The 17,662-nt window shown below is 47.3% G+C and overlaps 1 protein-coding gene and 1 pseudogene across 1 annotated transcript; both read right to left on the bottom strand.

Annotated features, from left to right (window-relative positions):
• Positions 1-119, bottom strand: LOC112471383 (annotated as a pseudogene).
• Positions 120-7,258: 7,139 nt separating this feature from the next.
• Positions 7,259-17,557, bottom strand: DDRGK1 (DDRGK domain containing 1). Its single transcript, XM_006921647.3, has 9 exons — positions 17,395-17,557; positions 16,028-16,234; positions 14,663-14,775; positions 14,325-14,426; positions 11,514-11,636; positions 11,117-11,155; positions 8,486-8,542; positions 7,891-7,939; positions 7,259-7,559 (listed from the first exon to the last, which is right to left on the bottom strand). The coding sequence occupies exons 1-9, from the start codon at positions 17,483-17,485 to the stop codon at positions 7,393-7,395; spliced, it is 948 nt and encodes a 315-aa protein (XP_006921709.1). The 5' UTR covers positions 17,486-17,557; the 3' UTR covers positions 7,259-7,392.
• Positions 17,558-17,662: the final 105 nt, after the last annotated feature.

The raw sequence follows: 17,662 nt of genomic DNA, 5'->3' as shown, positions 1-17,662 counted from the left end.
TGGCTACAGCACCTGGTCTTCCTAGGTGGTCTCCCACCCAAGTACTAACTAGGCCTGACCCTGCTTAGCTTCCGAGATCAGATGGGATCGGGCTCGTTCAAGGTAGCATGGCCATTGACATTTTTCTATTATTTTTAAAAGAATGTACATGAACATGCATAGAAAAGTCTGGAAAGATACACTTCAAACTATTAACAGCAGCTACCTTGAGATGGTGAGATTGCAGGGTACGATAAAGTGGAAGAGAGGGCTCTAGGAACTTCTGTAATGCTTGCATTTTTTATGATAAGCATGTATTACTTTTGTAAAAACAAAGAAGTCTGCTTAAAAGAATAAACAGGTGAATAAGCTCTGAAAATTTAGAAAGAGCAGACTATTAAGATATTAAATATTTACTCAAAAATCCCTGACCCAATGTAATTTGCATTCTAGTGGAAGGAGACGGTAAGTAAAATATATAGTGGATTAGAAAGTGGTTAAGTACTAAGAAGTTGACATTGCTGGGGATAAAGTGGAAGGCCTCACTGAAAAGGTGACATTCAAGTTACAGACTTGGAGAGGAGGGAGTAAGCCAACTGTATATCTGGAGGTTTTTAGGATGCAATCGATTTATCTATAATAAAATAATCTTTTCAAGATTTTATTTCGTTGCACTAAAGCTTCTAAATAGAAAAAGCTACTTAAACATTATTTTAATTATGATTTTAATGATTAATAACTACAAAAGGAATTGAAGAGCCATCTTTTAAATGGCACTAGCCCTAGATTGTATTACAGCTGAGTTCTACTCATCTATACAGCTTTATAGAGCTCACTCCAAATCATAGGAAAAGATGAAAAGGTCCCACATTCACTTTATAAAAGTAGAATAATCTTAATGCCAAAATTTGACAAATGATATAAAAGAAGAAAACTGTGCTTGATTAATTATCCTTCTTCTCCTCTCGTTTGTAACATCTATGCAGACAGGATCCTTTTCTAAAAGTTCCATATCTCCGTCTTAATATTCTAAGCAGAATGATGGCCCCAAAGATGTCCAAGTCCTAATCCCCAGAACCTATGACTACATTAGGTTACATGGCAAAAAAGAATAAAGACTGTAAATAGAATAAGGTTTCTAATCAGATAAACTTAAAATAGGGAGATTATCCTGGATTATCTAGGTAGGCCCAAAGTAATCACAGCATCCTTAAAAGTGGAAGAGGAAGGCAGAAGAGAGCCGGGGGAGATGTGATTACAGAAGAATGGTTAGAAAGATGCAACATAGCCAGTTTTATAGATGGAGGAAGGGGGTTCATGAGCTAAGAAATGTGGTGACCTCTCGAAGACAAAAAAAATAGCTTCCAAAGGGAACACAGCCCAACCCTGATTTTTAGCTCAGTAAGACCCGTGTTGGAATTCTAACCTACAGAACTATAATAAATTTGTGTTGTTTTACATCACTAAGTTTGTGGGAATTTGTAATAGCAGCACTAGAAAACCAATGCAAGCATAAAATAAACACTCAGCATTCATTTGCTAAATGATGAATAAAATTGCAAAAACCCAGGATCTATAGATAAATGGGTAAAAGATAGAAATAGATCATTCACAAAACACAAATGGCCAATAAACAGTTGAAAATATCATCAGCCCTGCTGATATTCAAGAGATGCAAATCAAAATCAAATTAGCAGACTATTGTGATCCTTTGGGATCCAACCCACCAAGTAATCCAGGAGACTTGTACCTTCTTTGGGATGATGTGGGAATCCCAGTTACCTCCAAACACCAAATTTCAGGGGCAGACAAGGCAATTTAATCCATGCAAAAGTTTGGATGTTTGTATTAAATCTTTTTACAGCTGCATTTGCTTTATGAGGAAATAACCTCTGGAATTGGGCCAAAAATTCCTGAGAGTAACCAGTAAAAGTCTTGGAGGTTATCTAAACCAATAAAAAACTAACTGAAATAGTTATGATCCAAGTATGTTGGAGTCTTTTACAAGCTGTTTTATAAGCCGATTAGCTGATATTTACACACACACACACAGCCTGTAAAAAATAAAAAAGGAAAAATACAAAAAATTATTAGACTTCATTCTCCTTTTTTTAACCACTATTCTTTACTAATTGCATATTTTACTTTAGAAGATGGTTTATAATTCTACATTCCTGAGTCCCTCTGTAACATTTTTTTTTTACATAATCGATGCTTTGTTTATGTAATACTAACAGAAACTTATCTGTACCTATACCATATAAACCTTATTGCAAGATATTAAGAAACAAAGTCAAAAGGAATACAAACCACCACTCCACCCACTATCCCAAGTGAGTTTTATGTACTTACACCTATTGTGAAGTATGTTGGTCCTTCTTAAAGCACCAAGCAGAATAATAATAAAATGATTATTGCATCATGGAAATTGTGGTCATGTCCAAATCTTTAATCAATTTTATGGAAACATGCAAGCTCCAAAAATGTTACCAGATTTTGTTTTTGTAAAAGCTAGGATAAATTTGCCCAGCAGAAAGCCTCCTTTTACATTATCACTGCAGATAGACATAGTGGTAGTTAAATAAAACTTTTATTACCTGCCTTTGGGGCCCAAACTTTCCATGTGTCCTTCACTCACCATTTGCCCACTTTTCCTCTCCTGAGTTGCTATCACCCAGCAGGGATAGTAGCTAAGACGTGGGAAAACAAGAATTTCCCGATGATTACAGGTTAAATAATTTCTCATCTATTCATATTTGTTACTATGGTCTTATTTTGAGGTGAGGCAATATATACAAACTAAAAAGGCACCAAGACAACTGCCGAACTAGACATCAAGCATGTGTCTATACAACTATACTGTTATTTGAGTTATGTGAACTGTGGGGTTTAGCTCAACAACAAAGTGACGTGATCCACCTTGTTGATGAGAAATAGTTAAAGGGAAATAAAACAACAGAGGTATTAAATTTCAGTTACTCAGTTATGCTACAGTTGGAACATTACTAGTTTTAGTTTTGGTATCATTATTATGAATGTGTCTTTTGTATCATGTTAGAAATTAAGTCAAATTGTAAAATCATATAAGAAAGTTAAAATAACTAAAAGCAGTCAGTGTCAATCTAGCAGGTTCCATGCAAAAGGTTATATTTAAATAAGTTCGTTACAGTATTGGTATTTGGGAGATTCTCTCATAAGGTTCCCTTACACATTTTGCTAGAATGAGTAACCAAATAATATATTAACCAGCCAAAAATTATGTATGTTATCAGAATAAACCAAGTAAAACTATTTTTCAATGTCACTACTGTAATATAAATTGCTTTTGGTACAACTCTTTTGGCAAGTTTTATATGATACACAACTCTTATCGAGATACTGATCCTCGGGCCTGTCCTCAATATAAAAGGAACAGGCTCCTTAGAATCCTGTTTTTCAAATTGTAGGCTGAGATATGTTAGTGGGTTATTAAGTCAATTTAACCACCATCAGCAAGGAGACAGAATCGAGAAGCAAATATCAACATGCATTAAGGCATGGTAAGTGAAGGACCACTGTGAAACTTTGCTTCAGTTATGTCTATATGCACACACATATGTCCTTAATGTAAAAGATTCCTTATTGAGAGATACCATAAAAAAATTTTGAAAAACACAGCCTGTTGGAATAGTTGTCTCCAATCTTGGGGCCAGCACTTGGGACTGGAGGTGTCTGGGGCATGCACCCATGAAGGCTAATGGTGGTACCCTCAAACAGTACACAGGGGTGTGGAGGGAGGAACGAATGAAGTAATGACAATGATTGCAAAGGTTTAAGAAATGAGTATTGACTCAAAGTAATAATTAAATATCCTTCCCCCAAATATAGCCCAAATCTCTGGGCTCATAGTCCCAACCTCCTTCTCCATCCCATCCCTCCTTATCTCTATCCAACACTCCGTGCCCCTCAGTGAACCATCAGCCTTTACATTCTCTGCACCTGTCCCCTACTTGGCCTGGAACACTGACATTTGGCTGTGTACCTGCTGGCTGGGTGATTTCTGGTCTCCCTGTTAGACTAATACCACAGACTGGGTGCTGTAGGCGTTAAAAAAAAAACAAAAAAACAAAAAACTCACTACTCCTGCACCCACTTGTGGATGGGGCCATGTTTTGCTCACTGTAGCAACCTGGGGTCCTGCCTCGTACTCCATAGGCTATCCATAGATTATGTCAGTGTTTTTTGTGTTTTTTTTTTTTTTTTAACATATTTTGGATTTGTTTGAATAATATTCATCTTACAAAGGTTCAACATGCATCCTGCACTGGTGCCACTGTGGCAGCCAGGGCAGTCACTTAATTGTTGGTTGAATGGAGTGACTATTGGTGGCCTCACATGGCCCAGCTTTTTTGGCCCCTTTTCTGGGGCTCAGTTTGACTCAAGGATACATGAGGCCATCTAGGACTGTTTTTAACGTTAAGCTTTTTACGGTAAATTTTAAACATATATAACCTCCATGTATCCACTACTCAGCTTTTTAAATTTTTCAACTCATGGCCAATCTTATAAATAACAATGTTTGAAAAGACAAGCTGCATTATATGGCTCTCTAACCACAAGTTTGTCAATAATAGGCCTTGAAGGTACATAAAAAAGAGACATTCTGATAGAACCAAACTGAACTCAAATGGACTCTACTGGAAGCAAGTGATATTAAAACAGACCTGTTGGGCTGGGCTGCAAAGATAAGGTATCCAGAACAAGCATAACAAGCGTTTTGTAACTTGGGAGTTATAAAAATCAAAATTTATCTGATTGGTTGAAACCAACAGTCTTGAGTTCCTGATGGAGGGGGAAAATCTAACTATGAAAGAGGAGTCATACAAGGGATAAAGAACTCAGACAGGATCACAGTGAGGTCCTGGACTCCTGGTTCTGAATCACCATCCTTCAGTCATATCTACATCCTTGGCCACCTGAGATAATCACCCTGGTGCTCCAGGTGAAAACTGTACCCTCAGGAAGAAATAAAAATAAAAATAGAGCTAATGAATAAGCAAATATAAGTCCACAGTATTGAAATGTTTATAATCAGTTTTAGTATTGTATGTACAGATCAGTAATGTACTAACTTTAATACTATGTGGTCTGACCTATTTTTTAAGGCATAAAAGCATTTAAAATAATTTCATATATTAAATTTGGGACCTTTAATTGCTTAGAAGTATTTAAATAATAATGTTTAAATGCTTAAAAAATTGTAAGTGGTTAAACCTGAAAGTTTTCATTTATTAGTTGTGAAAGCAGTTTGTTCATATTTAGAAAAATGTTAGTTAGCTGCTTACTATTTTAATAGTTCAATTGATAGATTAGCAGATGGATCACCAGGTAATACACAAAGGGTTATAAGTTCTTTCCTCTACGGTAAGCCCTTGGGACATAAAGAATCTCAGAGGCTGTGAGGAAGTGATGTGCCTTTTCCTCATTCCTGGCCAGTGGGCAGTGTCCTGATGGTAGAATGGAGGGGTGGCTGGGGCCACCACAGCCATCTTGCTACCTGGATGGCAGTGGCTGAGGACAGTTGAGGGAAAGAATGAAGGAGACCTGGAGCTGCTATCTTGCTATGTCAGAAGCCCCTTCCAGTGGGGATTTTATTTACTTGAAACCTTATGGCCTGACTCTGCACCCCTCCCTCACCTCCTTCACTGGTTCTCACTGGTGGCTGCACATTAAATCTCCTACTGAGGAACTCTGGGCCCCACCTCTAAGATTCTGATTGAATTAGTCCAAGGTGCAGCCTGGCAAGAAACTGTTGAAAACTCCCTGACACTAATGAGCAACCAGGGCTGAAAACCACTGCTTTAACTGTAAGCTATCTCTTCTTTTCCCTTTGGAAGTTTATGTTTCTATCTCAGACTGTGGGTACCTACATCTGCTCCTTCTCTCTCTTACTACATAGACTGTGGGCTCCCAGATGGCCTTCCAAACAATGCATGTGGCACTTCCTAACTCCGGGTACTCCAAGTGCCCATTGTTGACAGAAATAGCAGAGTTACCTTACTTGGAATTTAGGTTCTATAGTTAATACTTATGACACCAAATGAGTCAAAATTACCCTTGACAAGCCCATAGGAAGGCTCCACTCTGGAGCCTGATGTCCTGTCTCCCCCTCACCATCCACGGTTTTCTCCTAGGCTGGAACAGAAAGCTGCTTCCTTCACCACCAGTCATCAGAAGTAGGTGGTTTATGTTTAGGCACCACCTTGCATAAGAAATACACATTTAAACACATGCCTCACCCTCAGCACAGCAGGATGTTCATGCCATGAACAGCCCACAGGAACTAGAGTGACTGACCCTACGGAAGACACACATCTCCCATCTCACACCCACTCTCGAGCATATGGTCCTCACATCCACCAGTGGGTGGAATCATCCACACCATTTAGATTTTTTGTCAAGGATGTAGAGCTGAATTCATATGATGTGCTGTATGAAGCATTGTCCTTTCATAACGCAATTCTATCCAGCTCAAGCAGGTCCTCCCTTTCTTCCACCTGCTTCACAAGCAGCTGGCCCAGCCTTTTACCCTCCCTGACCTCCCTCCTCTCCCAAAGGGTGATGTTCCCCTTGGCACAGCTCATTAACTTTTTTTACCCTCTTTCATTCCCCCCCCAACCCCACTTCAACTCCTGACCTATGGATGTTGCCAGTTCCCCTTAAGAACTAGATCTCGTTTCCCCTTAAGAACTGGATCTCTGAAGGCAGCGAGTCGCCTCCCACATGCTCGCAGAATGCACCCTGGGCCCGGCACCCCCAGGGGGACTGGTGCACCCGGGGTATGGTCTGTGGTGCCACCTGGGGCATGAACCCGGGACCTTCTGTGTGTAAAGCAGACGTGCTAACCACTACACTATGGAGCGACCCCAGATTAACTCTTGCCCTAAGGGCTCTCAGCCTTCCTTAGGGCTCCTGAAGTAATATAAAAAATAGTGAGACCGCCCTCCCCAGTGAGGGGAGATGTATGTGACCCAAGAGATTTCCCACTTTTGCTCCAGGAAGCTTGGGAGGGAAAGACTTCATTCAAGTCTTGGGGGCTGGGCTTGCAGGGCACAAAGGAACATAGTATAAATGCTTGATATTTTGTCTTGAATGAATGAATACTTGTTAAGAATTGAACTTCCATCTGCCTCCATAGGACATTCCACCCCGACTCTTCGGATATATTCTAAGGTTTAGTCTTCACCTGCTCATCTGGGATCCCAAGTCAGGCCTTCTGCCATACCAAGCCACACCAAGCTCAGCAGTGCTCACAGGCCTTTAATCTACAACTGCCTGGCCACATTCCATCACTGTCCCAGGATGGTGGGAAGGGATAAAGATGTATGATCAGGTAGGCTGTGCCACCTCTGAGTCCAAGAGGGAAGGGCTAGGTCAGGCTGGGGCCTGGGCAGGGGGCTCCTGGCCCCAGGTGATGAGGGAGTTGCTGGCCTGGGCAAGCTCGGCAATGGACACCCGGCCTCGCTGTCGGATGAAGTTAGCCACAGCAGCTAGTTCCTCCGGGGTTATGTAGATGAACTTGCCCCGGTCGTCAATCACACCTGTGGGGACATGCAGGTTGTGGGGCTTAGCCTTCTGGGTTCTCCCCATCTGGCCTGAAAATGCCCTCCCACCCATCCCTTGACAACTGGCTCCAAGCCCTAAGGCCTGCCCGCCTGTCCAGCCTTTCCTGGCTGCATCTAATCTTGGCTAGGTGAGCCATGTCTTCCTTGTAACTGCGTCCCCCTGTTCAGTGCCCCTCATTGCATACCACTTCCCCCACTCTTGGTTATCATTCTGCCTCTGTAACAAGTCCCTGCAACCCCCTGCAACCCCCTGCAACTAGACACTTGCCAAGGCCAGGCCTGTACTGATTGATTCTCATTCTCTCACCTGTCAGAGTCCCCTCAGCCAGCAGGTCCTGGATGCGGTTTATAGTGTCCTATGAAGAGAACAATTCTCAGAACAGAGATGGGCACTGCCATCCCCAGAAAAGGCAACTGCAACCTCCCTCCCACCACAGCCAAATCTCTTTCTCCCCGTCTCATGGCTGCCCCTCCCTGACCAATGTGGCTCTGTGTTTCTACTCTGGAGGGGCCAAGGAGAGAAGGGGCTCTGGTCCTGGGCCTTGCAAGACCCCCAAGACAGGCACTTTTCCAACCAGGAGAGGAGTGGTGGTGACATCTGGCCATGAAGGCTGGTGCAGCCTGTTTGCAAGAGTTGTCAAGGTAACTGAATTTGGGCTGCTTTGGTTACAGAGGCTGCTAGATTGATAGGGTTTGGACTTTCTCCTTTTCCTCCCTGGCTATTCTTCCACCTAGCAGAAAGGCAGGATTCCTGGAATGCCAAGAGGTTCACACCTCTTGAACTGCTTGGGAGCAGGGCAGAGGAGGCATCTAGAGTCTCCATCTTTAGGGCAGGCCTCCTCTGACAGCCACACAGATTCTGTGGCCATACTCCACACAGTGGGCCACCTTCCAGGGCTTACCTGAGTCCGTAGGCCCACCTGGGAAGCCAGGTCTTCCAAGAGCACAACCTTGGACTGCTATAGAGAGAGGGAGGAATGGAAGAGAGGCTGAGTGGGCAAATCCCTCTCAGCACTGGAGCCCTCTAAAGTTTGTATTGTGATCTGATCTGCTCTGGGTGGCTAGATAAACACTGTGCAGATTCCACTGTGGGAAAGCCTTGATTCCCTCACACACTCACAAATTCCCCAACCACCCATGTACAGAGACACACACACTCATAAATTCTCTCATTCTCTTGCTTGTCAGGAGGTATCTGCCTAAAACTACCACCTGGTCCTGTCCTGGACTGGGGACCACCCTGAGACAGACACACACATGTAGAGCCAAGCACAGCTGCCACCTTCTCCTCTGCATCCAGCTGTATATTTTTAACATCATGAACAGGTTGGAAGGGGAAGCACTATAGAGATGAAGGGAGAGAGTGACAGTCACCAAAAGCTATTTTAAAAAACTGTCACCAGGACTTGTGTTTGCTAAGGACCTGCTCGGACAAGGCACTGAGACGTTGTGGGGGAGGCGCTAGTGAACAAGACATAGCTTCTGCCCTGGAGCTCACAACCCGGCCAAGGAGACAGGCGAGAATGTGGACAAGGAGAGAACAGATAAAAGGCCCCAATAAGCTGGGGTCTTGGTAGAGGCAGTGCAGTTCAGTCCCACCTCGCCTTTGCCCACTGCTCCCTGGCCTGGAGATCCCCACAGCCCTGAAACCCCACAATTCTTTTCACAATTCTCTTTATATCATCTGACACACTGGACCCACCCTTAAATTAACTATCACTAACACCTTCGATGTTTTCCATGCACAATTATTATCTGTGTGTTCCCCCTCACACCCTCAGTAGAAACTTTAGGGAGCTACAGCTAAGGGTCCACTCCTCACTGCTGGCAAATGCATTTGCCTCCCCTCAAAAATAGACAGCATATGACTTAAGAGAAGGCAGTCTTTTATGTTTCCATTGATTCTTTCACAGCGAATGACCTTGGGGTGGAGTGGCATGGTGACATCTCCCCAGCTGGAGATGGCGTGTGAAGATTTAAAATGTCAAATCGAATGTGCGAGCAGCAAGGCAAATGAGCAGCAGCTGGGTCAGGGGATGGGTAAGGTGACCTGGCCAGCTATACCTACAAATCAGGGGGCAGGCACTGGGCTCTCAGCGATAGCTCAGAGTAGGAACTTAAAGTCATCCGAGGTGGTCTGTGAAGACTTGGTCTGAGAGATTGGGGTCAAAAGTGTGCTTGGAAAAACAAGACAACCAACCCAGCCCTGGTCGGAAAGGATAGTGGACCAACAAGAGCAATCCAGACCTACACCTCACATAAACTATGTGGGCACGGAAATGTGCCACTGGTTCTGAAATCCTAAGATGAAAGGGCCTACCCCCTTGGAGCCAGGAAGGTAGGTAAGATGAATTTCAGAAGTCTTTCTTTCCCCTGTAGACAGCAGCTCTGAGATAATCAGCCACACAGGCTGAAAAGACCTGTAAGATCCAGAAGAGTATGAAGAACCCCTATACAATGGCCCCTTCAGAGCCACTGAAAGAGGGCTGGAATAGCCCTGGGGGCCTTTTCTCAGGTCTCTGCAGAGGAGAGGGGGAGCCAAAGCTGATGGCAGAGGGCTTCCTGGAGGAGGGGCACAAAACCATGCTGCTGGCCACCTGGTAGCTGGGGACAGAAAGTTCCAAATAGCAGCAAAGAAGCATTAGATTTCCTGCCCGGGCTGCAGTCCTCACTCACATGTGTCAGGGTAGAGAATGGGCTCCACTGGAGGGGAACGGGCACAGCCTGAGGGACCTTTCTTCCTCTCTGGAGCCCCTAGGCTGAGCCCAGCTCCTCACTGCTGAGAGGCATCAAAACCCTGCTTTCTTTCGGGGGGGTGGGGGGAATTATGCAAGCCCTGGCTCCTTGGCACCCCTTCGTACCACCCCCACCCCCACCCCCGCTCCCTCTGCACTCCTTCCCTCAGCCGCCTCTGCACCTCTGAGCTGCACTTGAAAACCTCTCGCATCCTTCGTGGGAGAGGACAAGTTGCTTAGCAGCAAAGCAGAGCAGGACAGGCTTGCGCTTATGCAACTCAGAGCAGCATCCAGGCGGCCTGCAGACAGAAGGGGACACACCTGCCACCCCGCCCCAGATTCCATAGGAAACAGCATCCTGTTCCCTACAGAAGACCCAAGTTCCAGGTCAGAAACACATGGCAGAGGATGCTTATTTCAAGTCAGTGGAGGCTCAGTGTGACAGAACTGACAGAAAACACATGTGAAGAAACTTAAAAACACAGTGACTCATTGAGCGTGGGGTCTGAAGAACAGAGAAACTGTCAAACCCTGAGCATGAGGAAGCGATCGAAGTCTCCCACCTCCTACAAAGACCCAGGTCCTTTTCCACCTTTGGGGTAGAGGAGAAGGAACTCTCCTCGCCAGGACCCTAGCAGCTCAGCCCCTCTCAATCCCCCTGCCCACTCCTGCATGAGTCTGGGTGAAACGCCAACAGCCCCTGCTCAGGTCTGCTTCCTCTAGGCCTTGCGGAGATTCACATGACATGCACACGTGAGGCAGGGAGCTGACACAAGGCTCTGCTCTGTGACTTCTTACCTTAATGTAGTTGATAAACTCTGTCAGGAAGCTGTGGGACTGGAAGAGCAGAGAAACCAGGGTGAGTGTCTCCCCTGAGGGGGCTGCAGGGGTCTGTATCTATCCACCTCCCCAGTTGAATGCCACCTGCCTATGTGCCTGTCCTCGTGTGCCCGCCCAACCACCTGCATATGCTACCCACCTGTCTGTGTGAGCAGCACAGATTCCCATGGTGAGGGTTTTGGAGGCACCACCTCTCCTGAGGTCAAGGCCTCTGGCCGCTAGAGCCTGCTGGCTCTCATGCTCACCCACCTCTTACTGCCTGACTGGGGAGACAGGTGAGGAACAGCAGTTTGTCTGGGATTGGTGGCCCTGCCTTGGTGGGTGCAGGAAGGGTTGCCCGGGGTGGTAGGCCCACCTGTTCCTCGGTCATGTTCTCGCCCACACCCTCCTCCTCCACCACAAAGGCCTCTTTCAGTTTTAGGTACTCCTCATGCTCCCGCTGGGCCTGCTCCTCCCGGGCCTTCCTCTCCTCTTCCTCCTGTGGACACAGAGGAGACAAGAGTCAGGTATTTGGGGGCAATGTACCCACCACATCCCTGTTTCTGGTCCCTGCTGCCTCGGCAGGGCACCAGAGCACAAAGCCCAGCCCTTTCTTGGGAACAGAGCTCCTTCAAAACCCTGATCCCTCTGGCCCCCATACTGACCAGCAGGCAGATGCCCCTCTTCTCATCAGTTCCAACACCTCCCAGATAAATGCTGCTCAACTCTCTTCTCCTTGACACCTTGTCATGACTCCATCCCACAATATCTTCCAGTCACCTCCTCCTTCTCCTTCTCTTGGCATGTCCAAACTTTGTGAACAAACATCCAAGCTCCATTTCCTCACCATCCAGCCACCCCTCTGGCCCACTCCAATCTCCCTTCTGCATATCCAGCTCCTCCAAAACACCTGCTGCTTTGGTCTCACCCATGCCCTCCGTCCCACCAATCCAAGGGACAACCATCAGGCTCCACATCCCTGCCCTCTCAGTGGTACTAGGCAGAGCCAACCACCTCCTCTTCCCTCCTTTGGCTTAAAGACCCCACTTTCTCCTAGACTCCCTCTTGCTCCTTGGCTCATTATTTCTGCCTCCTCCATCACTCAGCCTGTCCTCCACCCTATCTCTGGCTACATCGCCATGCCCACAGCATCAACAAAGATCTTCTTGTCAGTGACTGCCACAGTTGTATCCCTGCCCAAATCTATCTCCCGAAACACATGACTGTCCATGTGACATACCCACTGAGCCATCTCACAGGCACCTCAAATTGAATACGACCCAGAAGGACCTTGTGACCTAATCCCCACACGTCTGGTGCTCCTACTAGGTCCCTAGCTCAGTGAGTCACAAAGCCATCTGGCCAGGTGCCCTGGTCAGAAATGAGGTCCAATCTACCACTTCTTCAACTTCTAGAAAGCTTCTCAGTACATCTAAGTGGCTCCATCACCACTATCACCTAGTGCAACTGCGTCTCCCCAACCCAACCCATTTCCCAGAGCTCTCAGGTACATCTTTTTAAAACATGTAAAACGTGAAGCTCAAGCTGAGACAGAGAATATACAGGATGAGCTTGGAACCTCCTGCTCTGCCAAAAAAAAAAAGGTACTAAAAATACAAAACAATGAGGGTATGTCAAAAGTATCCAGGAGCTAACTGAAAGAGCTCCCAACGGCCAAAGTTGGAACAATCTGAGTTGGAAAAATCTTACTTACTTTGTAGTGACAAAATAAGTAAGATAGTATTGGATTATAAAACAAGTACAATATAAATAGCCATAAGCCCATGTGGTTAAAAATAAACAACTGAACATATACATAGAGAAGATATATTTCCTGTACAAAAGAATTCCAAATACTTTATGCAGATGCTTTCCTCTCAAGAAGGTGGAGTATAAGTCCTCACTCCTTAAGTGTGGGCCATGCACAGTGACTTGTTTCTGAACAAGTATGGGAAGGGGCGGGTAACATTACAGTGGAGAAATTTGGCAAACACCTTAACCAGGTGATCTAGGCTAATGTCACCAGTGATGTCAAATTGACAACATGACCACTGATGTGTTGTGTTGAAGATGGCACTTCACCTGTGATCTTCGACGCAGAAATCTAAAACCCCAGTCTAACTGTGAGAAAAGCATCAGCCAAACACAAACTGAGGACGTTCTACAAAATACCTGCCAGTACTACCAAAACTATCAAAATCATTAAAGACAAAAAAATGTCTGAGAAACTGTCACAACCCAGAAAAGCCTAAGGAGACATAACAACTAAGTGTAATGTGATATCCTAGATGGGATCCTGGGTGGAAAAAAAGGATATTGGGGGAAAACTAATTAAATCTGAATAATATGTAGGGTTTAGTTAATAATAATGCATCAATATCGGTCATGAGAAATACGCCACAATAAGGTTAGATATCAATAACAGAGGAAACTGAGTGCAGGGGAGGAGCCCCAGGACACTGAAGGTGCATTAGACAGAATTAATATTCATAAAGGTGAAAAATCCTCCCTGCAATGCCTCCCCTCCGCTGTGTTCTGGCTTGTTTGCTACAGCACTCATAGCCAGGCTTTAATTCTATCCAGTGCCTCTGGATAATGGAGCCAGTCGGAGCCCAAAGGCACCAAGCTCTGGGGTCTTTCCAGTTGGGGCAGCCCTGGCTCTTGCCCTACATCACATCTTATCTTGGTGATATTCCCTTTCTTGGGCACCGGGTTCTCAGAAGGAAGCATCAGGCAAACAAATGCTCAATAACCGCCTTTACTGCAGTGGCCCCTATTCCAAGCATCTCCTCTATGCCAGGCCCTTAACAGGACCTGGCTCAGGCAGGGTCCACCATCTGTTACAATTTCCTTTAACAGCCTCAAGGCCCTCAGGATCCAGACCCTGCCCGCTTACCTCTTTGACCCCTTTCCCTGCTTACCCTGCTCTAGCTACTCTGACCATCTCAATGTTCTTCAGATGCTCCAGGTATGTTCGATACATGATAAGCAGAAAAATTCCCATCTCAGGCTCCGCTTTTCGGTACCAGCTTTACACAGACTGTTTAGAGACCAGGGACCAAATAAACCAGGACTTGCCCCTGCGCCTGGTCCATGGCCCACCTTCTGGGTTGGAGGAATTGAGGAGCTGCACGAGTCAAGGCTGCCTGGTCAGGTATCAGAAGTTAGGATCGGTGGTCTGTCTCACCTTCTGTTTTTCCTCTAGGCGAAGCCGCTCCTCCTCCTTTTTCCATTCTGCCTCACGTTGAGACTCAAGGCGTTTCCGCTCCTCACGCTCAGCTTCCTCTGCCTGGAAAAGAAAGGCACATCCCCAACCCCAGCTAGAGCTTGCCCACCTCCCAAATAGGCCAGGGCAGGCAACATCTGGGCCAGGACACAGACCTAGGCTGTAGGAGACAAAGCCAGGCAAGCAGCAAGCACCAGCCCAGCATGCAAAGAGCCTCCAGGGGAAGGTCTGCCATAGGGGACGGGGATGGCAGGGCCCTTTCTCACTTTCCAGAGCTGCACCCCACCCCTCCTGCTTGCCTCACGCTGGGCTTTTCGTGCTTGTTTCTCCTCCAGCTTCCGTAGTTTCTTGGCTCCAATTTTCCCTGATAGGTGACTTTCTACTGGCTTCTCGATGTCTTCTTCCTCTTGGGCTACATATGGTCAGACAAAGACACTTCAGGTCCTGGCCAGAGAGGACCGATACGATGGATCCACCACACCCCCTGTCTCTGTCCTCATGGTGGGGATCCCCTTGCGCCCATCTGCAAATGTCACTACCCAGCTCTGCCCTCTAGAGGCATCTGCCATGAATGCAGAAATTCACACTCCAAGGGTGTGTGTGTGTGGTGTGGTGTATTCAGGGGTGGGGTGAGGGAGCCATGGGGCAAGGGACCAGATGATAACTTTAGATGCTGCACAGCCATAAAAGGAGGTACCAGATTCTAATATCTGAGTGTCTGCAAGTCACAGGCAGGACTGTTTGGGCTTGCAGAGTTCTCTGCTTTCTGTCTCTGAGCCAAAGCTCCAGGGAAGGATGGCCCCATAGGAAAATTTATGCCCACCTCAAATCTCAAATCATTCTCACTATGGTCAGGAACTGCTGAAGGTTCTGGGCTCAACCCTTGGCTTGGGTTATCCCTATGAGCCACCAGACCCAGTGTAAAAATATAGCACAAATCTCACGACTCCTCAGGGCCAAAGACCCTGAAAGTTAAAGACCCACTGATTCCTAAGCAGCAGGGATGTCTGATCCCACATCTGAAACATGAGGGAAGATGAAACAGAGGGCCTTATTTTTGAGCCAAAGGGACTAATTTCCAAGGGTACAAGGGCAAAAGCCCCAAATGCCTCCTCCTCCAGCTCAAGCCAGCTGTGGAGCACTGGAGAGGAGACATTCTTTCCCATGATTCTAAGAGCTCTGTTGGTCTCCGAATACCAAGAATATGGAGGCCACTGTCAAAAGAACATCCCTATTTTCTAACCCTTCTTCTTGGGATACAGGTGACCCCACTGTAGGAACTGTAGAAGCTCTTGGCCAAGCACTCTGGCCCTAGGGCGAGGCCCTCAAGGAGTAAGTGTGCCCATACCAGGAAAGGGGCTGGGATAAAAGGAGTGGACTGAGGAACTCCCTGGGTCAATCTAAAGACCCTTGCCCTCCTGCTTGGAAACTGAGAGCCAAGATGAAGGAAGAGAGGGGTTGGCCCAATGGAAGAGGGGTCAGGATACAGAACTTCTGGCCCCTAGGATCGAAGTTTGGGTCTCAAGTCTCCCCACACCCCATCTTTTGGTTCTCAGACATCCCTCCTGCACTATGGCTTCACACCCCATTCTTCCACCCATCTTTGGCCTTCCTCTCACCACCTAACCCAGTTCCTTTTCCCTCCAGGCTGGGGCTCCTCTCACCTTGGATGACTGCCTCTGCCTCATTCCCATCTGTCTCCGACCGGGCCACTTGCTGGGCTCGACGCTGGGCCTGCAGGCGGCTGCCCAGGTCTCTGCGGCGCCGAGGCCTACCCCCAACTCTTGGGTCCTCAGACTCCAGGAATCGAGGCTGGGCCACTCGGCCTGCTAATACTGGCCCTTCTTCATTGTGCGGTGGCTCTTGGCCAGCTGTAGGAAAGACAGAAACCATGATGCCGTCCAGCCCAACTCACCTGATAGCAGGGTAGCAGCATATTGGAAGCCTCATTCTCCTCTGCTCAACTACATCCAGGCTTCTGCTGCCCACAGTACAAAGCCTCAACTTCTCAGACCATCTAGGCCTTTACAACCCAGACCCACACCTTAGTCCTATGCAACAAGATCACCCTCAAGGCCCCACTTTTCCAGCTGGCCAATCAGGAGATTATCACTCTGCAAGATAGAGATGAAGCTCTACCTCCTCCAGGAAGCCCACTCTGATCTCTCCAGATCTCACCTGAATGCCCACTGCAGGACTGAATTTATTTCTTGCCTACCACCACCTGCCATGGTTTTATCTTGGCGTCCCAACCAGAGAGCACACCTGAGGGGCTGACTCTCTCCTCCCAGGAAGATCTGTTGGCTTTCTGACTTACCTCAGCGTCTCTCTCCCGTCCTTGGAGTATGCAGGTGCTCTGAAGCAGCTTGTGGGCCCAGAGAGGGGACAGACATACACAAACCCATATGCTGACAGGAAACGAGGGAGTGTGGGAGGATGACAGGTAATATCTGTTCTGTGCCCTGGCCGATGACATGGCCTTTTGGTGGGGGTGCAGAATAGGGAGGAGGGTGCAAGGGTGCTCTCCTTGAGTGGAAAGGAGAGAGCTTCAGGAAATTCCCTGGAGCTGTCTCATGCTCTCTCCAGCTCGTGGGTAGGCAGAAACACTGAAGCCAACCTGAGAGAGATGGGAAACGCCCGCAGCCTCTCCAATGGGCGCAAAAAGGAATTGCCTCAATGAGGGATGGCAGTGTGTGTCCGCCAGGGCCTAGATCGTCTGGGTCTGGCGGTCTGGAATGCTAGGGTGCGAGCACAGGGATGAAGCAAGGCTGTCTTGTTGGGGAGAAAGGTAGAAAGGTGTAGGGACACTGCCAACCAGTCCACAGGTTCTCTCACTGCGGCTCCCCAGCGGTACCCTGTCGCGCATGCGTACGCAGCCCCACGCGCGGCGAGCGCTGTTGGAAGACTAGATCCGCGTCAGCCCAGCTAGGCGTGCCGGCGCATGCGCAAGAGCCGCGGTGCGACAGCCTACTAAAGCTCAGGAGGCCAGAGAACGCGGCCCCACGGGCCCTGGCGCGGCGGCATCTCCTACCTGCTGCCGCCCGGCCTCGTCTGAGAGTCAGGAAGAAGATAAGGCCGATAAGCAGAGCCGCCGCCACCAGATACACCACGGGGGCCACCATGACGACGGCTTCCAAGCGGGACCTGCGCGTCAACGCGGAGGCCCGTAATCTCTCAAGTCCCGCCCAACGCCCATGAGACCCCTCCCATTTCCCATTCTAGACTCCGCCCCCCACTCGGGGCCCCGCCCAGGCTGCAAACCCCACGTATATTTTTTAATTTTAAAATGAATTTGGGGC

The sequence above is a fragment of the Pteropus alecto genome, unplaced genomic scaffold (assembly GCF_000325575.1).
Source record: "Pteropus alecto unplaced genomic scaffold, ASM32557v1 scaffold45, whole genome shotgun sequence".
Lineage (NCBI taxonomy): Eukaryota > Metazoa > Chordata > Mammalia > Chiroptera > Pteropodidae > Pteropus > Pteropus alecto.
This window is presented reverse-complemented; position numbering and strand designations above follow the sequence as displayed.

Bases quoted from the DNA above. Each gene is read 5' to 3' on its own strand.
- DDRGK1 (XM_006921647.3), bottom strand. From the start codon at position 17,485: ATGGTGGCCCCCGTGGTGTATCTGGTGGCGGCGGCTCTGCTTATCGGC. The intron at 16,235-17,394 runs GTAGGAGATGCC...TCTTTCCTACAG, and splicing joins ACGAGGCCGGGCGGCAGCAG to CTGGCCAAGAGCCACCGCAC. The intron at 11,156-11,513 runs GTGGGCCTACCA...CTGCTCTTCCAG, and splicing joins AGAACATGACCGAGGAACAG to TCCCACAGCTTCCTGACAGA.